This window comes from Schistocerca cancellata, chromosome 2, assembly GCF_023864275.1.
Source record: "Schistocerca cancellata isolate TAMUIC-IGC-003103 chromosome 2, iqSchCanc2.1, whole genome shotgun sequence".
Classification (NCBI taxonomy): domain Eukaryota; kingdom Metazoa; phylum Arthropoda; class Insecta; order Orthoptera; family Acrididae; genus Schistocerca; species Schistocerca cancellata.
The window spans coordinates 812,200,545-812,221,037 of NC_064627.1; the positions used below are offsets into that span (position 1 = coordinate 812,200,545).

At 43.7% G+C, this 20,493-nt stretch overlaps 1 protein-coding gene across 1 annotated transcript in view; it reads left to right on the forward strand.

Annotated features, from left to right (window-relative positions):
• Positions 1 to 20,493, forward strand: part of LOC126162691 (probable imidazolonepropionase) — a 191,658-nt gene that overhangs the window by 50,945 nt on the left and 120,220 nt on the right. Inside the window, exon 3 of the mRNA XM_049919344.1 lies at positions 9,794 to 9,965. Coding sequence (XP_049775301.1) covers positions 9,794 to 9,965 — 172 coding nt within the window. The remainder of the gene's footprint in view (positions 1 to 9,793; positions 9,966 to 20,493) is intronic.

Here is a 20,493-nt window from a genome sequence, read left to right on the forward strand (position 1 = left end):
TCTCTTGTCAATATAAACATATTTTTGAGAATAATGTGGAAGAATATAAAAATATAAATTAGTGATAGAAACTAGCATAGAACTAGAATAATGTGGCTGAACAGTAGGCAACAAAATTTAGATAAAGGAATAATTTTTGACTGACTTAGACAACGATTCAATCATTGCCTAACTTCAGTGCAAAAATTAAGTTCGACGGATAGTGATATGTAAAGTGTCAGGCAAATCCAACACCTTCCATGAAAACCCTGACGTGATAAGCAAATCCAGCAGTATGTCACATTGCTCCGAATAAATCCTGACATTAAATTAACCAAAGTAACACCATCAACGAGTGAGCAAATGGAACACCACAGACTAACACAAGAACGCCTGAATCCATGTCATACCTTCCCACCGTGAAACAGACGCAGTTCCGAGGGGAGAAACGAGAACAGAAGCCGAGAGCAGAACCGTGTTAAGCTAGAAGGCCCTACGATAAGGGACGGACACCCACATAGCCGGCTGACCACCAGGACCACCCCCAGCCCATGTTAAAAGATAAAGCCCGCCAGAAGAACAGTATAGATCTTACGATAACACTAAATGGGCCACACCAGCTGCAAGTTTTAGCGTGAGACTTTTTTGCGTTTCTGTTACGTTGTAAACGTTAAAAACATTGCCCCACCACGAAAAGTATAACGTTTCTCATTGGACAGACAGAATTTTTGTAGGCGGAGCTTAAGGTTAACATTGAGACCCTGATTGGTCAGTTGAAAACACAGCCAGATACCTTTTTTTAAAACCAACTTCGGTAATTGTAGAAAGGAGAAGTTACGAGAGAGTTGCTTCTGAGACGGTGAGGTGCGTGGAGCTGTGCCGCCCGCCGTCCCTGACACTGCCTAAACACCGACAAGCTAATGAACGCACGCGATGCCGCATTTTTGAGCACATAAGGCTTCACTCAGAACTGCAGAAGTCTCATCTGTTACATCCCCTTTTTACATAATATTAGTGTCGATCGTCAATTAAATCTCATGGTGTTCACATTTGCTACTTGAAGTAAAAATCTGAAACGCGATGATTTTTCTGTTATATAATTATTGAGAAGCCATATCAGCCACTGTAATTTACGACAAGTTAGATAAGTAATTAAAGATAATTAAGGGTCACTGTAGACCATTTTGATAGTTTTCTCTTTTATGAAACTTAACTTAAATCTAGATTATAGATGTGATATGGCATAGGTCATCCTTCGATCCATTGTAGAACCTGGAAACCCATTCAGGGAATATTCGTTCACATTTTTGTTGAACGCAGTTGGTTTTTATCATCCTGTAGTAAAACGTTTTCTTTTATCAATAGTGCAATTTATGAACAATGTTTTGTGAGTAGAATAAAATTTCCAATGGAAAACATAACAGCTTTTTCGACGTTATTTTACCGGCTAACTAAAAATAGGAAAGCCTTGAACCCCTTCCACTAAATTTAGTTAGTATTAAGATGCTTTTACAGGGAGTGCAGTGGAGCTGACGCTGAAATCATTAAGTACAGGGTCATTACAAATGATTGAAGCGATTTCACAGCTCTACAATAACTTTATTATTTGAGATATTTTCACAATGCTTTCAAAAACTCAAAAAGTTTTTTTAGGCATTCACAAATGTTCGATATGTGCCCCTTCAGTGATTCGGCAGACATCAAGCCGATAATCAAGTTCCTCCCACTCTCGGCGCAGCATGAGTTCGAAAGCATCGTTGATGCGAGCTCGCAGTTCTAGCACGTTTCTTGGTAGAGGAGGTGTAAACACTGAATCTTTCACATAACCCCACAGAAAGAAATCGCATGGGGTTAAGTCGAGAGAGCGTGGAGGCCATGACATGAATTGCTGATCATGATCTCCACCACGACCGATCCATCAGTTTTCCAATCTCCTGTTTAAGAAATGCCGAACATCATGATGGAAGTGCGGTGGAGCACCATCCTGTTGAAAGATGAAGTCAGCGCTGTCGGTCTCCAGTTGTGGCATGAGCCAATTTTCCAACATGTCCAGATACACGTGTCCTGTAACGTTTTTTTCGCAGAAGAAAAAGGGGCCGTAAACTTTAAACCGTGAGATTGCACAAAACACGTTAACTTTTGGTGAATTGCGAATTTGCTGCACGAATGCGTGAGGATTCTCTACCGCCCAGATTCGCACATTGAGTCTGTTCACTTCACCATTAAGAAAAAATGTTGCTTCATCACTGAAAACAAGTTTCGCACTGAACGCATCCTCTCCCATGAGCTGTTGCAACCACGCGCGAAAATTCAAAGCGTTTGACTTTGTCATCGGGTGTCAGGGCTTGTAGCAATTGTAAACGGTAAGGCTTCTGCTTTAGCCTTTTCCGTAAGATTTTCCAAACCGTCGGCTGTGGTACGTTTAGCTCCCTACCTGCTTTATTCGTCGACTTCCACGGGCAACGCGTGAAACTTGCCCGCACGCGTTCAACCGTTTCTTCGCACACTGCAGGCCGACCCGTTGATTTCCCCTTACAGAGGCATCCAGAAGCTTTAAACTGCGCATACCATCGCCGAATGGAGTTAGCAGTTGGTGGATCTTTGTTGAACTTCGTCCTGAAGTGTCGTTGCACTGTTATGACTGATTGATGTGAGCGAATTTCAAGCACGACATACGCTTTCTCGGCTCCTGTCGCCATTTTGTCTCACCGCGCTCTCGAGCGCTCTGGCGGCAGAAACCTGAAGTGCGGCTTCAGCCGAACAAAAGTTTATGAGTTTTTCTACGTATGTGTAGTGTGTTGTGACCATATGTCAATGAATGGAGCTACAGTGAATTTATGAAATCGCTTCAATCATTTGTAATAGCCCTGTATTTGATTATATCATCGCTAGTCTCACTGAACTCTACATGTCATGTGTCGTCTGGCGTCTCCTTACTAGCAACAGGTCCCAGGTTCAAACTAGTCAATTCCCTAAAAAAACACGTTCAGAGCGTCGTTGCGCGAAAGTGGTAGGGGGGCACGACTTAGAACAAACAGATACCAAGCAGAATGTTAGAGAATTCCTCTTGAGATTTTCTCGAAATCGCCTAAGTAGTAAGGTAAAGGCGCCAAATTTCGTCTCCGTACCTAATTTCGTCCCCATAACGTTCTCTGTTCTGCCGGTAGGGGCGCCATCGGTGATATTTTTCGTTAGTTGCGCCCATGGCCACCAGTTAGTTGTGAAAGTTTCATGCGTCCAGTCCTCTCCGTGGCCGTTTGAGAAAACGTATTCTAATTTGTCAAAATTTGAGTTGTCGAAATACTATTTCTAAATGCTCTTTTCGAATTATTGTAATGTGTTTATTTAGTTGTATTTGACATTATCTGTAAAGGGTAAGCTATAAAGTGAATGATGTGAGCGTTTTGCCGTGTTTGGTTTACTTCACGTAGTGTGGGAAGCGTCATATCGGCAAGCAGGATGTCCCTATTTACGTCCCCCCAACTGATTCTAAATACGTCCAGGGGATAAAATTTAGAACATACTTCTACACTTTGTTTCAGATGCCGCCATGGAAGTAGTGGGATAGAGAGGCATTTAAATCTGCAATAACTGCGGTGAGAAATAAGGAAATGGGATATAAAGCTGCGAGTAAAACATTTAGTGTGCTTAGAGCAACTCTCAAGGATTATATACAGAAAGGAGAAGTTAAAGTGCTGAAGGGTTAATTGAAAAAGCTATTGGTAGAAAACCAGTTTTTAACGTGAGTTAGAGGCTGAGTTAGTGTCTTATTGTAAGGACACGGAGAAAAATTTCTATGGCTTTACTCTGAATGACCTTAGGCGAATGGCCTTTCAGCTTACTATACGCAGTAATGTTGCTCACCCATTTTCAGTGGGATGGAAGTGGTTGCGTCTGTTTCTTCAGAGACACTTTCTGTGGTGTCACCGCCAGACACCACACTTGCTAGGTGGTAGCTTTTAAATCGGCCGCGGTCCGTTAGTATACGTCGGACCCGCGTGTCGCCATTATCAGTGATTGCAGACCGAGCGCCGCCACACGGCAGGTCTAGAGACACTTCCTAGGACTCGCCCATTTGTACAGCCGACTTTGCTAGAGATGGATCACTGACAACTACGCTCTCATTTGCCGAGACGATAGTTAGCATAGCCTTCAGCTACGTCATTTGCTACGACCTAGCAAGGCGCCATAGCATTTGATAATTAATATTGTGAAGCCTGTACAGTAACAAGAGCGATGTTCTACAATTGTGGATTAAAGTTAAGTATTCTACCAGTTACTCTTGTTTTGCTAGTCTTATTTCTCTGACCTGTTCCAGACCTCACGCCAGCCTGCGTGGGCTTTAACGCGTGCATTTCGGCTTCCTCCAAACCCCGTGAATTGGCTCCTGCCAATTCACTACACTTTCTACATGAACGCCGCAATCCGTGTCACTAGCTAGGGTACAAAGTTTCAACGAGGAAAGTGTTAAGCTCTTTTTCTCTATTTTGAACCCCGAGTTGGAGAAAATACAATGTAATCCACTTAAAGTGTTAAAAAAAATGGTTCAAATGGCTCTGAGCACTATGGGACTTAACTTCTAAGGTCATCAGTCCCCTAGAACTTAGAACTACTTAAACCTAACGAACCTAAGGACATCACACACATCCATACCCGAGGCAGGATTCGAACCTGCGACCATAGCTGTCGCGCGGTTTCAGACTGTAGCGCCTAGAACCGCTCGGCCACCTTGACCGGCACTTAAAGTGTTCAACATAGGTGAAACCCGCATCACAGTGGTACAACACAAAGTAAGGAAGACTGTTGCTGTGAAAGGGAAGAAGTTTGCGCACAAACTGTCGTCTGCAGAGAGAGGTGCACTAGTGACGGCTGTTTTGTGCATGTCGGCATCGGGTACATTTGTGCCTCCTCTTATGATTTTTCCCAGAAAGCTGATGAAGAACGTACTCATGGATGGAGCTCCTCCTGGGTCAATTATGGGAGCGATTGAGTCTTGGTGGATACAAGTGAGCTTTTTGTAAAATTATTTCGACTTTTCATTTCAATTGTAAAGCCATCAAAGGAAGATCCTGTTGTGTTGATATTTGACGGACACTATTCACATTCTCGCAATGTGAATGTTACTGACATTGCTCTGATAATGGTGTTACCATAGTCTGCTTGCCTCCTCACTCCACTTCAAAACTGCAGCCTCTTGATGTGTCGTTCATGTTTCCTTTCAAAACATTTTATGCGCAGGCAATAGAAAATAGGCTGTCTAGCCATCCTGGCAGGATTGTTGGTGACATGCGGATTGCACAGCTATTCAATGAAGCCTATTAATGCGCAGCGGTTGTATAAACTGCCGTTAATGGTTTTAAGAAAACTGGGATTCTGCCTTACAACCCAAATGTGTTTGGCCCAGAAGACCTTTCGGCGATCGCTGACGCCTCCTCAGCTCCGGACACGCATGCAAAAAATCAGCCCTCAACAAGCACAGCTATACAGCCGGCCTTTCCAGCCGCTCAACCTTCGAGCAGCACATCGATGCCACAGTTAGTAGCAGTTAGCCCAACAGATATCGCAGGGGTGCCTGTTATCCATTCATCTTCGTCTAAGGGACGAGGCAGGGCTTCTCTTATTACACGCTCGCCTTACAAGATGAAACAATCTCAAGAGAAAACCAAACGTAATGTGAGAAAACGGTTGGATCTAATTCCGAAGACGTTGCCAGGAAAGGTAAAGAAACCGTTAAAAAAGAAAACAAGCCTGATAATATCCAGTGACTCTGATGACAACTGTGATGTCCGATACCAAGATTCAAGTGGAAGCGAGGATAATGACGATGATGCAGAGTGCCCCATTTGCCTGAAACGTTTTTCTCAAGAAAATCATGGGGAAAACGGATGCGTTGCACTCAATGTTCCGTGTGGCAACACGAAATGTGCTCACGAGCAAAGAACAAAAAAATAAATAAATTTATTTGCAACTCTTGTTTGGAAGGGTAAAAAATAATCGTACAGTTGCTAATCAATATTTTTGTAACAAAAATGGACGTTTGTAACCTGTATCTAATATAAATAAAAATTGTAACATGTCTCTATTATTATTACCTTGTTTTTAAACTGCTAAGACTGTCTACAGGAAAATTAAAGAGACCTTTGGAGAAAAGAGAACCACTTGTATGAATATCAAGAGCTCAGATGGAAACCCAGTTCTAAGCAAAGAAGGGAAAGCAGAAACGTGGAAGGAGTATATAGAGGGTCTATACAAGGGCGATGTACTTGAGGATATTATGGAAATGGAAGAGGATGTGGATGAAGATGAAATGGAAGATACGATACTGCGTGAAGAGTTTGGCACAGTACTAAAAGACCTGAGTCGAAACAAGGCTCCAGGAGTAGACAACATTCCATTAGAACTGCTGACAGCCTTGGGAGAGCCAGTCCTGACAAAACTCTATCATTTGGTGAGCAAGATGTATGAGACAGGCGAAGTACCCTCAGACTTCAAGAAGAATATAATAATTCCAATTCCAAAGAAAGCAGGTGTTGACAGATGTGAAAATTACCGAACTATCAGTTTAATAAGTAATACCTGCAAAATACTAACACGAATTCTTTACATTCGAATGGAAAAACTGGTAGGAGCCGCCCTCGAGGAAAATCAGTTTGGGTTCCGTAGAAATGTTGGAACACGTGAGGCAATACTGACCTTACGACTCACCTTAGAAGAAAGATTAAAGAAAAGGAAACCTACGTTCCTAGCATTTGTAGGCTTAGAGAAAGCTTTTGACAATGTAGACTGGAATATTCTCTTTCAAATTCTGAAGGTGGCAGGGGTAAAATACAGAGAGCGAAAGGCTATTTACAATTTGTACAGAAAGCAGATGGCAGTTATAAGAGTCGAGGGGTATGAAAGGGAAGCAGTGGTTGGGAAGGGAGTGAAACAGGGTTGTAGCCTATCCCCGATGTTATTCAATCTGTATATTGAGCAAGCAGTAAAGGAAACAAAAGAAAAATTCGGAGTAGGTATTAAAATCCATGGAGAAGAAATAAAAACTTTGAGGTTCGCCGATGACGTTGCAATTCTGTCAGGGACAGCAAAGGACTTGGAAGAGCTGTTGAACGGAATGGACAGTGTCTTGAAAGGAGGATATAAGATGAACATCAACAAAAGCAAAACGAGGATAATGGAATGTAGTCGAAGTAAATCGGGTGATGCTGAGGGAATAAGATTAGGAAACGAGACGCTTAAAGTAGTAAAGGAGTTTTGCTATTTGGGGAGCAAAACAACTGATGATCAAAGTAGAGAGGATATAAAATGTAGACTGGCAATGGCAAGGAAAGCGTTTCTGAAGAAGAGAAATTTGTTAACAGCGAGTATAGATTTAAGTGTCAGGAAGTCGTTTTTGAAAGTATTTGTATGGAGTGTAACCATGTATGGAAGTGAAACTTGGACGATAAATAGTTTAGACAAGAAGAGAATAGAAGCTTTCGAAATGTGGTGCTACAGAAGAATGCTGAAGATTAGATGACTAGATCACATAAGTAATCAGAAGGTATTGAATAGAATTGGGGAGAAGAGGAGTTTGTGATACAACTTGACTAGAAGAAGGGATCGGTTGGTAGGACATGTTCTGAGGCATCAAGGGATCACCAATTTAGTATTGGAGGGCAGCGTCGAGGGTAAAAATGATAGAGGGAGACCAAAAGAAGAATACACTAAGCAGATTCAAAAGGATGTAGGTTGCAGTAGGTACTGGGAGATGAAGAAGCTTGCACAGGATAGAGTAGCTTAGAGAGTTGCATCAAACCAGTCTCAGGACGGAAGACCACAACAACAACAACAATACCTCTTTTACAAGACGTATCAGTAGGGGACGAAAATAGGACCACTTTGTCAAGTTTAGTAAAAGTACATTGTTTTTGAAGTTTTTTCTGTAAAGATAACTAATCGTTTCTGATATATTTTGAGCTAAGTACGATGTGTATGCTTAGTTGCTGGTGTTATATAAGTTTTTTGGGAATAATTGATTTAAAGATATTGTATTCAGAGGCTAAAAAGAGACTGGGGGACGAAATTTGGCGCCTTAACCTTACGCCTTACTATTTGCATTTTATGGTGTCATAATGGGCTAGAGGGACAGAGAAACAATTAAAATCGCCCAAAAGAGGAAAGGCCGCTGGACTTGATGGAATACCAGTTCGATTTTACACACAGTACACGAAGGAACTTGCCCCCCTTCTTGCAGCGGTGTACCATAGGTCTCTAGAAGAGCGTAGCGTTCCAAAGGATTGGAATAGGACACAGGTCATCCCCGTTTTCAAGAAGGGACGTCGAACAGATGTGCAGAACTATATACCTATATCTCTAACGTCTATCAGTTGTAGAATTTTGGAACACGTATTATGTTCGAGTATAATGACTTTTCTGGAGACTAGAAATCTACTCTGTAGGAATCAGCATGGGTTTCGAAAAACACGATCGTGTGAAACCCAGCTTGCGCTATTCGTTCACGAGACTCAGAGGGCCATAGACACGGGTTCCCAGGTAGATGCAGTGTTTCTTGACTTCCGCAAGGCTTTCGATACAGTTCCCCACAGTCGTTTAATGAACAAAGTAAGAGCATATGGACTACCAGACCAATTGTGTGATTGGATTGAAGAGTTCCTAGATAACAGAACGCAGCATGTCATTCTCAATGGAGAGAAGTCTTCCGAAGTAACAGTGATTTCAGGTGTGCCGCAGGGGAGTGTCACAAGACCGTTGCTATTCACAATATACATAAATGACCTTTTGAATGACATCGGAAGTTCACTGAAGCTTTTTGCGGATGATGCTGTGGTATATCGAGAGGTTGTAACAATGGAAAATTGTACTGAAATGCAGTCGGATCTGCAGCGAATTGACGCATGGTGCAGGGAATGGCAATTGAATCTCAATGTAGACAAGTGTAATGTGCTGCGAATACATAGAAAAGATAGATCCCTTATCATTTAGCTACAATATAGCAGGTCAGCAACTGCAAGCAGTTAATTCCATAAATTATCTGGGAGCACGCATTAGGAGTGATTTAAAATGGAATGATCATATTAAGTTGATCGTCGGTAAAGGAGATGCCAGATTCATTGGAAGAATCCTAAGGAAATGCAATCCGAAAACAAAGGAAGTAGGTTACAGCACGCTTGTTCGCCCACTGCTTGAATACTGCTCAGCAGTGTGGGATCCGTACCAGATAGGGTTGATAGAAGAGATAGAGAAGATCCAACGGAGAGCAGCGCGCTTCGTTACAGGATCATTTAGAAATCGCGAAAGCGTTACGGAGATGATAAACTCCAGTGGAAGACTCTGCAGGAGAGGCGCTCAGTAGCTCGGTACGGGCTTTTGTTGAAGTTTCGAGAACATACGTTCACCGAGGAGTCAAGCAGTATATTGCTCCCTCCTACGTATATCTCGCGAAGAGACCATGAGGATAAAATCAGAGAGATTAGTGACCACACAGAGGCATACCGACAGTCCTTCTTTCCACGAACAATATGAGACTGGAATATAAGGGAGAACTGATAGAGGTACTCAAGGTACCCTCCGCCACACAGCGTCAGGTGGCTTACGGAGTATGGATGTAGATGTAGATGTAGATGTAAAACTGTACAAAGTCTGAAGTAAATTCGTGATCCGAACATCGTGACCTCCCCTTGTGAGCTAAATTTCATAACGTTCAACGTGTAATGTTTTTTAATGATTTTTACTTTATTCGCAGGCACGAGCATGACTCGAACGATGAAAGTACTGCATATGGCAGGAGATGGAGGACCGCTGTTTGTGTGTGCAGGCAGGGGAGGATCGCGGCGGTGGGCGACTCGGAAGCGGTGTGCCGGCGCTACGAGGGCCAGCAGTTCGACGCCCGGATAGACGCGAGCGGCCGCTGCGTCATGCCTGGCTTCGTGGACGCGCACACACACCCCGTCTGGGCCGGCGACCGCTCCCACGAGTTCGCCATGAAGGTTCGCATTTCTTGTATTACTACTCTCCTTAATTCTGACTCGCCCTGGCAGCCGTGAACGTTAGCACTCCGCTTCCGGGATTCGGGGAGGCGCACTGGCTCCTTATTGAATTCGCTCGGCTGATTAACGACGACGGCTAGTGTGCTAGCCAGCCCGGATTGGTTGTTAGGCGGTTTCCCACATCCGATTAAATAAATACCAAGCTTGTACCCACGTCCCATGTCAATTACATTGTTGTTGTTGTGGTCTTCAGTCCAGAGACTGGTTTGATGCAGCTCTCCATGCTACTCTATCCCGTGCAAGCTTCTTTATCTCCCAGTACCTACTGCAATCTACATCCTTCTGAATCTGCTTAGTGTATTCATCTCTTGGTCTCCCTCTACGATTTTTACCCTCCGCGCTGCCCTCCAATACTAAATTGGTGATCCCTTGATGCCTCAGAACATGTCCGACCAACCGATCCCTTCTTTTAGTCAAGTTGTGCCACAAGTTTCTCTTCTCCCCAATTCTATTCAATATCTCCTCATTAGTTATGTGATCTACCCATCTAATCTCCAGCATCCTTCTGTAGCACCACATTTCGAAATCTTCTATTCTCTTTTTGTTCAAACTATTTATCGTCCACGCGTCCACGTTTCACTTCCATACATGGCTACACTCCATACAAATACTTTCAGAAACGACTTCCTGACACTTAAATCTATACTATGTTAACATATTTCTCTTCTTCAGAAACGCTTTCCTTGCCATTGCCAGTCTACATTTTATATCCTCTCTACTTCAGCCATCATCAGTTATTTCGCTCCCCAAATAGCAACACTTCTTTACTACTTTAAGTGTCTCATTTCCTAATCTAGTTCCCTCAGCAGCACCCGGTTTAATTCGACTACATTCCATTATCATCGTTTTGCTTTTGTTAATGTTCATCTTATATCCTCCTTTCAAGACACGGTCCATTCCGTTCAGCTGCTCTTCCAGGTCCTTTGCTGTCTCTGACAAAATTACAGTGTCATCGGCGAACCTAAAAAGTTTTAATTTCTTCTCTATGGATTGTAATTCCTACTCCGAATTTTTCTTTTGTTTCCTTTACTACTTGCTCAATATACACATTGAATAACATCGGGGATAGGCTTCAACCCTGCCTCACTCCCTTCCCAGCCACTGCTTCCCTTTCATGCCCCTCGACTCTTATAACTGCCATGTGGTTTATGTACAAATTGTAAATAGCAATTCGCTCCCTGTATTTTACCACTGCCACCTTCATAGTTTGATAGAGAGTATTCCACTCAACATTGTCAAAAGCTTTCTCTAAGTCTACATATACTAGAAACGTACGTTTGCCTTTCCTTAATCTATTTTCTAAGATAAGTCGTAGGGTCAGTATTACCTCACGTGTTCCAACATTTCTAAGGAATCCGAACTGATCTTCCCCGAGCTCGGCTTCTACCAGTTTTTCCATTCGTCTGTAAAGAATTCGTGTTAGTATTTTTCAGCTGTGACTTATCAAACTGATAGTTCGGTAATTTTCACATCTGTCAACTTCTGCTTTCTTTGGGATTGGAATTATTATATACAGTAGAGCGTCGATTATCCGAACGTCGGTCAACCGAACGACCGCTTACCCGAACTGTGTACTCGCTCGCACCTGTTACTGTCCCACCCTACCGTCCATCATCCCCCTTACTCCCAAACCAAGTTTCCCACACTAGTCGCCGCACTGGGCCACCGCTGGCGGAACATTTCTTCTAATGGATGAATATCGATGATGCAGATCCAGGACACCAAATCATGCAGGACAGCGAGATTGTAAACGTCGTCACTGATAAAGATGACGCCGCCAGCATCTCATCAATCAGTGCTCCAGAAAGTGAAGATGAAAGTATACCAACAGCTTCTGAGGCGTTCACTTGTTTAGATACTGCCTTGCGATGGTTTGAAGCCCAAGATGAAAGTGACCAGTTTCAGATATCTGTAATGAAAAAAGTACGTGAGTTAGCTGCTTGTAAGCGTGTAAGCTTGCTTAGACCGACCAAAATAAAGGATTTTTTTAAACGTTAATTTTGTATACTGTGTGTATTGTTCATGCAAAACGCGTATGTAATATGTATATATTTTTGTTTAATAAACTGTGCCACATACTATATATTCCTACTGAAGTTGCCTTTGTATGTTACTTTGTAATATTAAAAGAGATGGTGTTACAAAAAGGTACGGCCAAACTTTCAGGAAACATTCCTCACACACAAAGAAAGAAAGTATGTTATATGGACATGTGTCCGGAAACGCTTACTTTCCATGTTAGAGCTCATTTTATTACTTCTCTTCAAATCACATTCGTCATGGAATGGAAACACACAGCAACAGAACGTACCAGCCTGACTTCAAACACTTTGTTACAGGAAATGTTCAAAATGTCCTCCGTTAGCGAGGATACATGCATCCACCCTCCGTCGCATGGAATCCCTGGTGCGCTGATGCAGCCCTGAAGAATGGCGTATTGTATCACAGCCGTCCACAATACGAGCACGAAGAGTCTGTACATTTGGTACCGGGGTTTCGTAGACAAGAGCTTTCAAATGCCCCCATAAATAAAAGTCAAGAGGGTTGAGGTCAGGAGAGCGTGGAGGCCATGGAATTGGTCTGCCTCTACCAATCCATCGGTTGCCGAATCTGTTGTTGAGAAGCGTACGAACACTTCGACTGAAATGTGCAGGAGCTCCATCGTGCATGAACCACATGTTGTGTCGTACTTGTAAAGGCACATGTTCTAGCAGCACAGGTAGAGTATCCCGTATGAAATCATGATAACGTACTCCATTGAGCGTAGGTGGAAGACCATGGGGCCCAATCAAGATATCACCAACAATGCCTGCCAAAACGTTCACAGAAAATCTGTGTTGATGACGTGATTGCACGATTGCGTGCGGATTCTCGTCAGCCCACACATGTTGATTGTGAAAATTTACAATTTGATCACGTTGGAATGAAGCCTCATCTGTAAAGAGAACATTTGCACTGAAATGAGGAGTGAGACATTGTTGGATGAACCATTCGCAGAAGTGTACCCGTGGAGGCCAATCAGTTGCTGATAGTGCCTGTACACGCTGTACATGGTACGGAAACAACTGGTTCTCCCGTAGCACTCTCCATACAGTGACGTGGTCAACGTTACCTTGTACAGCAGCAACTTCTCTGACGCTGACATTAGGGTTATCGTCAACTGCACGAAGAATTGGCTCGTCCATTGCAGGTGTCCTCGTCGTTCAAGGTCTTCCCCAGTCGCGAGTCATAGGCTGGAATATTCCGTGCTCCCTAAGACGCCGATCAATTGCTTCGAACGTCTTCCTGTCGGGACACCTATGTTCTGGAAATCGGTCTCGATACAAACGTACCGCGCCACGGCTATTGCCCCGTGCTAATCCATATATCAAATGGGCATCTGCCAACTCCGCATTTGTAAACATTGCACTGACTGCAAAACCACGTTCGTGATGAACACTAACCTGTTGATGCTACATACTGATGTACTTGATGCTAGTACTGTAGAGCAATGAGTCGCATGTCAACACAGCACCGAAGTCAACATTACCTTCCTTCAATTGGGCCAACTGGCGGTGAATCGAGGAAGTACGCTAGATACTGACGAAACTAAAATGAGCTCTAACATGGAAATTAAGCGTTTCCGGACACATGTCCACATAACATCTTTTCTTTATTTGTGTGTGAGGAATGTTTCCTGAAAGTTTGGCCGTACCTTTTTGTAACACCCTGTATATATATATATATTATTCGCTAATATTTAGAAAACGTACGTCGTAACATGACTTAACACTAGGCGCAGAAGACAATTGGGCTACACAAATTCCGTCGCGGGAGGGGAAGAGGGAAGGGATGGCGATTACTGGAAGGACATCTACTACTAACATTGCTAAACAAAAATTAACATACCAACCTCGTGAAGATGCGGGGTAAGGTCAGGAAAAAGGACTCTCTATATCCTTGCGATTACTGACTTCTGGATAAGGGTTGTGTAGCCTTCCTCGAGACGCTATTGTGGCAGTAATTTATGGAAATTGTATGTAAATTGAATGGGGATCACTGCTGTCAGCGGCAGCGAGACATCAATAGGAATAAGCGGCGACGAGCGAAAATGTGTACGGAACCGGGATTCGAACCCGGGATCTCTGCTTGCTGAGTCAACTGCGGCAAACACTGCGCCATCCGGGATACACCGTTAACGCAACTGCTCGTACTATCCCGGCAGGCCTCAACGCCGATCCACGATCCTACCGAGCCCCACCTACCCGCAGTCCCAGTCCATTATACTCACGTTCGCTACTCAGACATCCCCACAGGAGGTCGAACGTATTTGCACATCGGCACTGAGGAAGGTGAATCCATTGCGTGGTGTCTGTTCTTTCGGACATGTCCGAAAGAACAGACACTGCACAGAATCCGCAACAGCGAAACATTGCTTGTAAATTGAAGGGGGATCACTGCTGTCAGCTGTCGCGGAGCATTAAGCGGGATCAGTTGTGACGAGCGAAAATGAGTACCGGACTGGTATTCGAACCTGGGATCCCCTGCTTACCAGGCAGGTCCGCATGATGTCCGTTCTTTCGGACAGGCAACATGCATTCACATACTTAACACAACTAGCTCTTTATACTTTGATTCCAAATTTTTAGATTTCCATAATCGTCTTCTAACCAAACTGCGTGCCTACGGAGATTCGTGATTTCCTGTCAGAAAGTTCACAGTTCGTAGTAATAGACGGAAAGTCATCGAGTAAAACAGAAGTAATATCCGGCGTTCCCCAAGGAACCTGATCTATATTAACGACATAGAAGACAATCTGAGTAGACGTCTTAGATTGTTTGCAGATGATGCTGTCATTTACCGTCTTGTAAAGTCATCAGATGATCAAAACGACTTGCAAAATGATTTAGATAAGATATCTGTATGGTGCGAAAAGTGGCAATTGACCCTGAATAAAGAAAAGTGTGAAGCCATTCACATGAGTACTAAAAGGAATCAGCTAAATTTCGATTAGGCGATACGTCACACAAATCTGAGGGCTGTAAATTCAACTAAATACTTAGGGATTACAATTACAAATAAACTAAACTGGAACGATCACATAGATAATTTTGTGGGTAGAGCAAACCAAAGACTGCGATTCATTCGCGGAGCACTTGGAAGGTGCAACAGGTCTACTAAAGGGACTGCTTACACTACGCTTGTCCGCCTTATTCTGGCGTGTTGCTGTGCGGTTTGGGATCCACATCATGTGGGACTGACGGATGACATCGAAAAAGTACAAAGAAGGGCCGCTCGTTTTGTATTATCGTGAAATAGGGGAGATAGTGTCACAGACATGATACGTGAATTGGAGTGGCAATCATTAAAACAAAGGCGTTTTTCGTTTCGACGGGATCTTCTCATGAACTTTCAATCACCAGATTTCTCCTCCGATTGTGAAAACATTCTGTTGGCACCTACCTACATATGGCGAAATGATCATCACGACAAAATAAGAGAAATCAGGGCTCGCAGAGAAAAATTTAAGTGCTAGGTTTTCCCGCGTGCCGTTCGAGAGTGGAACGGTAGAGAGACAGCATGAAGGTGGTTCATTGAACCCGCCGCCAGGCACTTTATTGTGAATAGCGGAGTAATCACGTAGATGTAGATGTAGATGTAGAAATCCTTTGTGCTTAATTCCACTGATATACTCATGAAACAACTCCAACTAATCCTTCATGAAGCATACCAACTTTTCTTATTTCTTAGCTACTTACTTATTTAGTCTGCTGTGCCTGCTTCGTTATTAGCCTATTATTATTATTATTATTATTATTATTTGAGCACGCGTGAAAATATCAGTTTCAGCGACTACTGTGCTCCTCACGTAGGCCTATAACCTCTACATTTTTAAAGTTGTCTTTAGAAGTAATCCGAAGACAATATATCGTATGGATTAAAAGAGATTTTAAAGCAAAAAGCAAGGAACCGATTTCATTTCACCCGAAACGGCATGGCAATGTTCGACAAGTCTACTCTTCCTAATAGCGGCTACAGTGGGCAAAGAAAATTTAATTTGATATTTTATGGTACTCGCAGCAGCTTCTTTCAACTCTAGGCATGATCGTCACCATTTCCGTTTGAGCCTATTACATAAAGCTTTCTCCATCCAGCGTTGTTGTTCATGTACTTGACTCCACTTTGGCGTCAGTAGTTCTGAGTTTTTGGAGAGCTGCTTCTATCAGCCAGCATACTATGAAGAGATGGGGCCCCTCCACGCCCGCACCAACGTGGTGACCAGACCAAAAGTTCTACCGTCACCTCCGTCAACATGTTAGTTATCTAATAGGTGGATCACAGGATGCTGGGCTGTGATGTTATCCGTACGTCTGGGTAAGACTACGCATTAACACGGTCCATCGGGTGATAGATAGTGGACGAAACACGAGTGAGGGTAGCTATTTGAAGAGCAGAGGGAAAAAAGTGCCAAGGCTCGTGCCGTGGGAAAAAAACCTCTGCGACAGTGGGATGGGTAGTAAGAGCAGTAGTGGCTTACTAGCTGCGATAGTTCATGCAAGGTTGGATTTGTTAGTATGGGTATCATGCATCACTGCCGTGGCAAGCGATGGCGATGTATCCCAGTTGCTGCAGCCGCTACATTCCTGGAACAATCAAGATCGTTATGTAGTAGTGGGAGATAGGCCATAGATCATCTCACTGTGTGGAGGGTGTGTGGAGCTTGTCTGCATGCAGTGTACGGTACGGCTTCCCTGCGTGGTGCCAGTTATTCGGCAGTGTGTTCCAGCTGGATATCCAGTAATGGCGTCTGATTAACAGGGGCTCACCTGTACCATTGTGTTTGCGTGTGCTTGGCCATAGATGTTAGGTCCTTACAAGTATGTCTTTCGGTCTTTTATGTTTCCATCTATGGTTGTGGTCGTAGTTCCCCAGATTCAGAATAAACGGGTTCTGCGAATGTCTGGAGTTTCTGTATAGTCTTGTGGTGAGTTTGTGGATTACCTCCGTGAGAGTCTCAAGTCGGTATTCCCGGTGAAGGTCCGCGATGCGTGTGTATCGTGAAGCATTGCTTATGATTTTGAGTACTTTGTTTTGTATGAGCTGCAGACGGCGCAGGCGTGTAGGCGCAGCGTATCCCCAGACAGGAGCTGCGTACGTCATCAGGGGTCGAATAAGTGTCATGTACATGGACCTCGACACCCTTCTGTTCAGTGTGTTACGCCTGTTGAGCATAGGATAGAGCTGTTTGAGCCTCGCGCTTGCTCGGTTGGTTGTGTGTTGTATTTGACTTGTATTTGACTTTCTCACGGAAACGTATTGGGCGTGCATGTAGAGTTATTGGTCTGCAGTATCGGTGTTTGCGCAGTTGCTTCGGTCTTCTAGTGAACAGAACGGCTTCGCACTTATCGACGTTTACTCTAACACGCCATTTCTACGACCAAGGCTCAGCCACTCTGAATGCAGTCTGTAAGCGTGACGTAAAGTTTGATGGTTTCCAATCTTGCGCGAGGATGGCTGTGTCATCCGCGTAGATTGCCATCGTTGTGTTGTGTGTGGTTGGGAGATCGTTTATGTAGATATTAAACAGTAGGGGCCCTAGGATGCTTCCCTGGGGTACTCCCGCGTGTATACCGTGTCGTGTTGATTGTTTTCCCTGCACGTCAGGGTTGAAACTCCTGTCTATGAGGTATGAGTGTATTAGACGCACCAGCCCGTCGGGGAATCCCGCGTCGCTGAGTTTGCGAATGAGGCCGTTGTGCCATAGACGGTCGAAAGCCTTTTCGATGTCCAGGAACACCGCCCCTGTTGCTTTGTTTGTGTTGAAGCCATGTGTTATATGTTCAACGACCCGTAAGCGTTGTTGTGTTGTGGAGTGGTGATTTCTGAAGCCGAATTGCTCCGGTCTCAGGATGTCATTTTTTATGCAGTGCCTAGTGATGCGTTTGAGAATCACCTTCTCAACAATCTTGCTGAGCGAGCTCAGAAGGCTGATGGGTCGGTAATTTTGTGGGAGGCTGTGGTCTTTCCCCGGCTTCCTGAACATCAGGACCTTGGCCGTCTTCCAAAAGGCGGGGAAGTGTTGGTGTTTTAGCATGCGTACAATAATATAATGATCGATTCTCTTCGTGCGACCATACCACTGTGATACTTTCACTTCAATGATCTTCAGCAGGAATCTTTCCAAACCAAGCTGTTGTCAATTTTTTCATTCTATGTTTCATCCATTTTTGTCCTATGGATTAAAGATTGGAGGGATCTCATTGCTGTTGCCTGAAGAAGCTTAATTGCTGGTCCAATAATCGTTGCTGCCTCCAATACATAACTCAGTATGGATATAAAACAATATTTTCTCTTTTACGAACTAATATTGAAACACTGCAGAAATGTTTTATCCCAAAGTTCTTGTATTCTGTCAAGTCTCTTGGTGTGTTGTATTATTATAAGGCAGGACGGTACCCAAGTACTGGAGCTTGCCCGCTATCTCCATCTCTCCGTTTCCAATTTTTAGATCGGATACTGGAGACCTTCTGCTCAGCATTAGGCCTATTGTCTTGTTTTTGCCGATATTCAGACCCATCACAAGAAGTCCGCGCATATAAGAAAAACGCTATCCGCACAGAATCTGATGGTCTCGTATCCGCACCCACAAGTCTTTCATCAGCATCCTCGGATGTTAAAATACTGTAGACCACTTTCATCCGTTTGGTACGCTGGACTGCTGGCGGTAGACTTCCGCCTGTCCATGACTTTTGTCTGCTGAAGCTGGGCCTCGTAGTTCACAATCCATTGACTAAGATCATAGAAGCCGAGCATAACCACAGTTTAACACAACAGGTACGTCCGTTAACTTGCAACTTTCTGTCGCGTTTACCGGAATAGATATTATGAAGTATTGTGCAGAAAATTTCCTCGAGTCAAATGGAGTCGTGTTAAAGTTTTGGTCCCATCTTGCATACTGTTAAGTTATCCACGTACACTATTAAAAAAATGCACACACAAAGAAAAAACGCTGCACCACGAAGGATTTATCCGATTGTAACGGAAATCGTTAGATATGATGTATATGTACAGACAAACAAACGATTACAATTTCAGAAAAAATGGGTGATTTATTCAAGAGAAACAGCTTCACAAATTGAGCAAGTCAATAACGCGGTGGCCGAACTTTGGACCTTATGCAAGTAGTTATTCAGCTTGGTATTGATTGACACTGTGCTCCTGAAGGATATCATGCCAAATTTTGTACAGTTGGCGCTTTAGGCCCTCAGAATCCCGAGGTGGCTGGAGGGCCCTACCCAAAATATTCGCACGTCCTCAATTGGGAAGAGATTTCTCGACGTTGCTGCCCATTGTAGGGTTTGGAAAACACAAAGACAAGCTGTAAAAACTCTCGCCGTGTGCGGTCGGGCATTATCTTGCAGTAATTTAAGCCGTGGATGGCTTGCCATGAAGGACAACAAAACGGGGCGTAGAATATCGTCGACGTACCGCCGCGCTGTAATGTTACTGCGGATGACAGTCAAAGGGCTCCTGCTACGAAATGAAATGGAAGCCCTACCCCCTGGTTGTCGAGCCCTTCAGCGGATAACAGTTAGTTTGGTATCCCACCAGTCTTCGGAGAATCTCGAAACACGTCTTCGCTGGTCATTGCGGGTCTGTTCGAAGCGGGACTCCCCACTGAAGACAGTTCTACTACACTCAATGACATTACAGATCGCAGACGCGTCCTGGGACAGCGGACAGCCGTGGGGTACCTACTTGAGAAAATCATACAGTTTTTCTGACACTGTAATCATTTGTTCGTAGAAGTACATCTGATATACCAACTTCCGTCCCATTCGGATAATTACTTCGTGATGCGTCGTTTTTTGTCTTAGAGTGTATTTCGTTTACCGAAACTACGTAACTGACCACAGTATGACATCGTGTTAACATGTGAAACTTCTCAATATAATGTGCGTTACACTGTTTAGTTTTAAATATTTTAAAGTCAACTGTTGATACTGTCTCACACATTGTATCGAATATTATTTATGTCTTATGTAATACGCGAGTAGGAGTCAGGCCATGAAGCGAAAATTCCAATAGATGGAGTGTCCTAGAGCAGTCTTCAAGTCGCTTTGCGACAGCTTTCGGTAATTACGCGTGTGTCCCCTGTTAATGTAAATGAGACAGGAATGAATCTGGCGTTAGACAGCTGCTGATGCTACAGAAGCAGGATGCACATGTAACTGTTCGGAGAATCAGGAAGAGGAAGACAGCTACGTAGGCATATTTTGTCCTTTCAGATATCAGCAATGCATCTATCAACCCCAAGATACTGTGAATGCAAGTCAATACAGCGGCACTTCGTCCCTAATGGGGAGTAATAATGACTTAAACAATAATAATCATTAATATCGACCGCATGTAACGGAAAAACAAACGAAAATCGTAATACTGACATTGTTCTTTGACATTTCACAACAAAACAATCATCATTGGCATA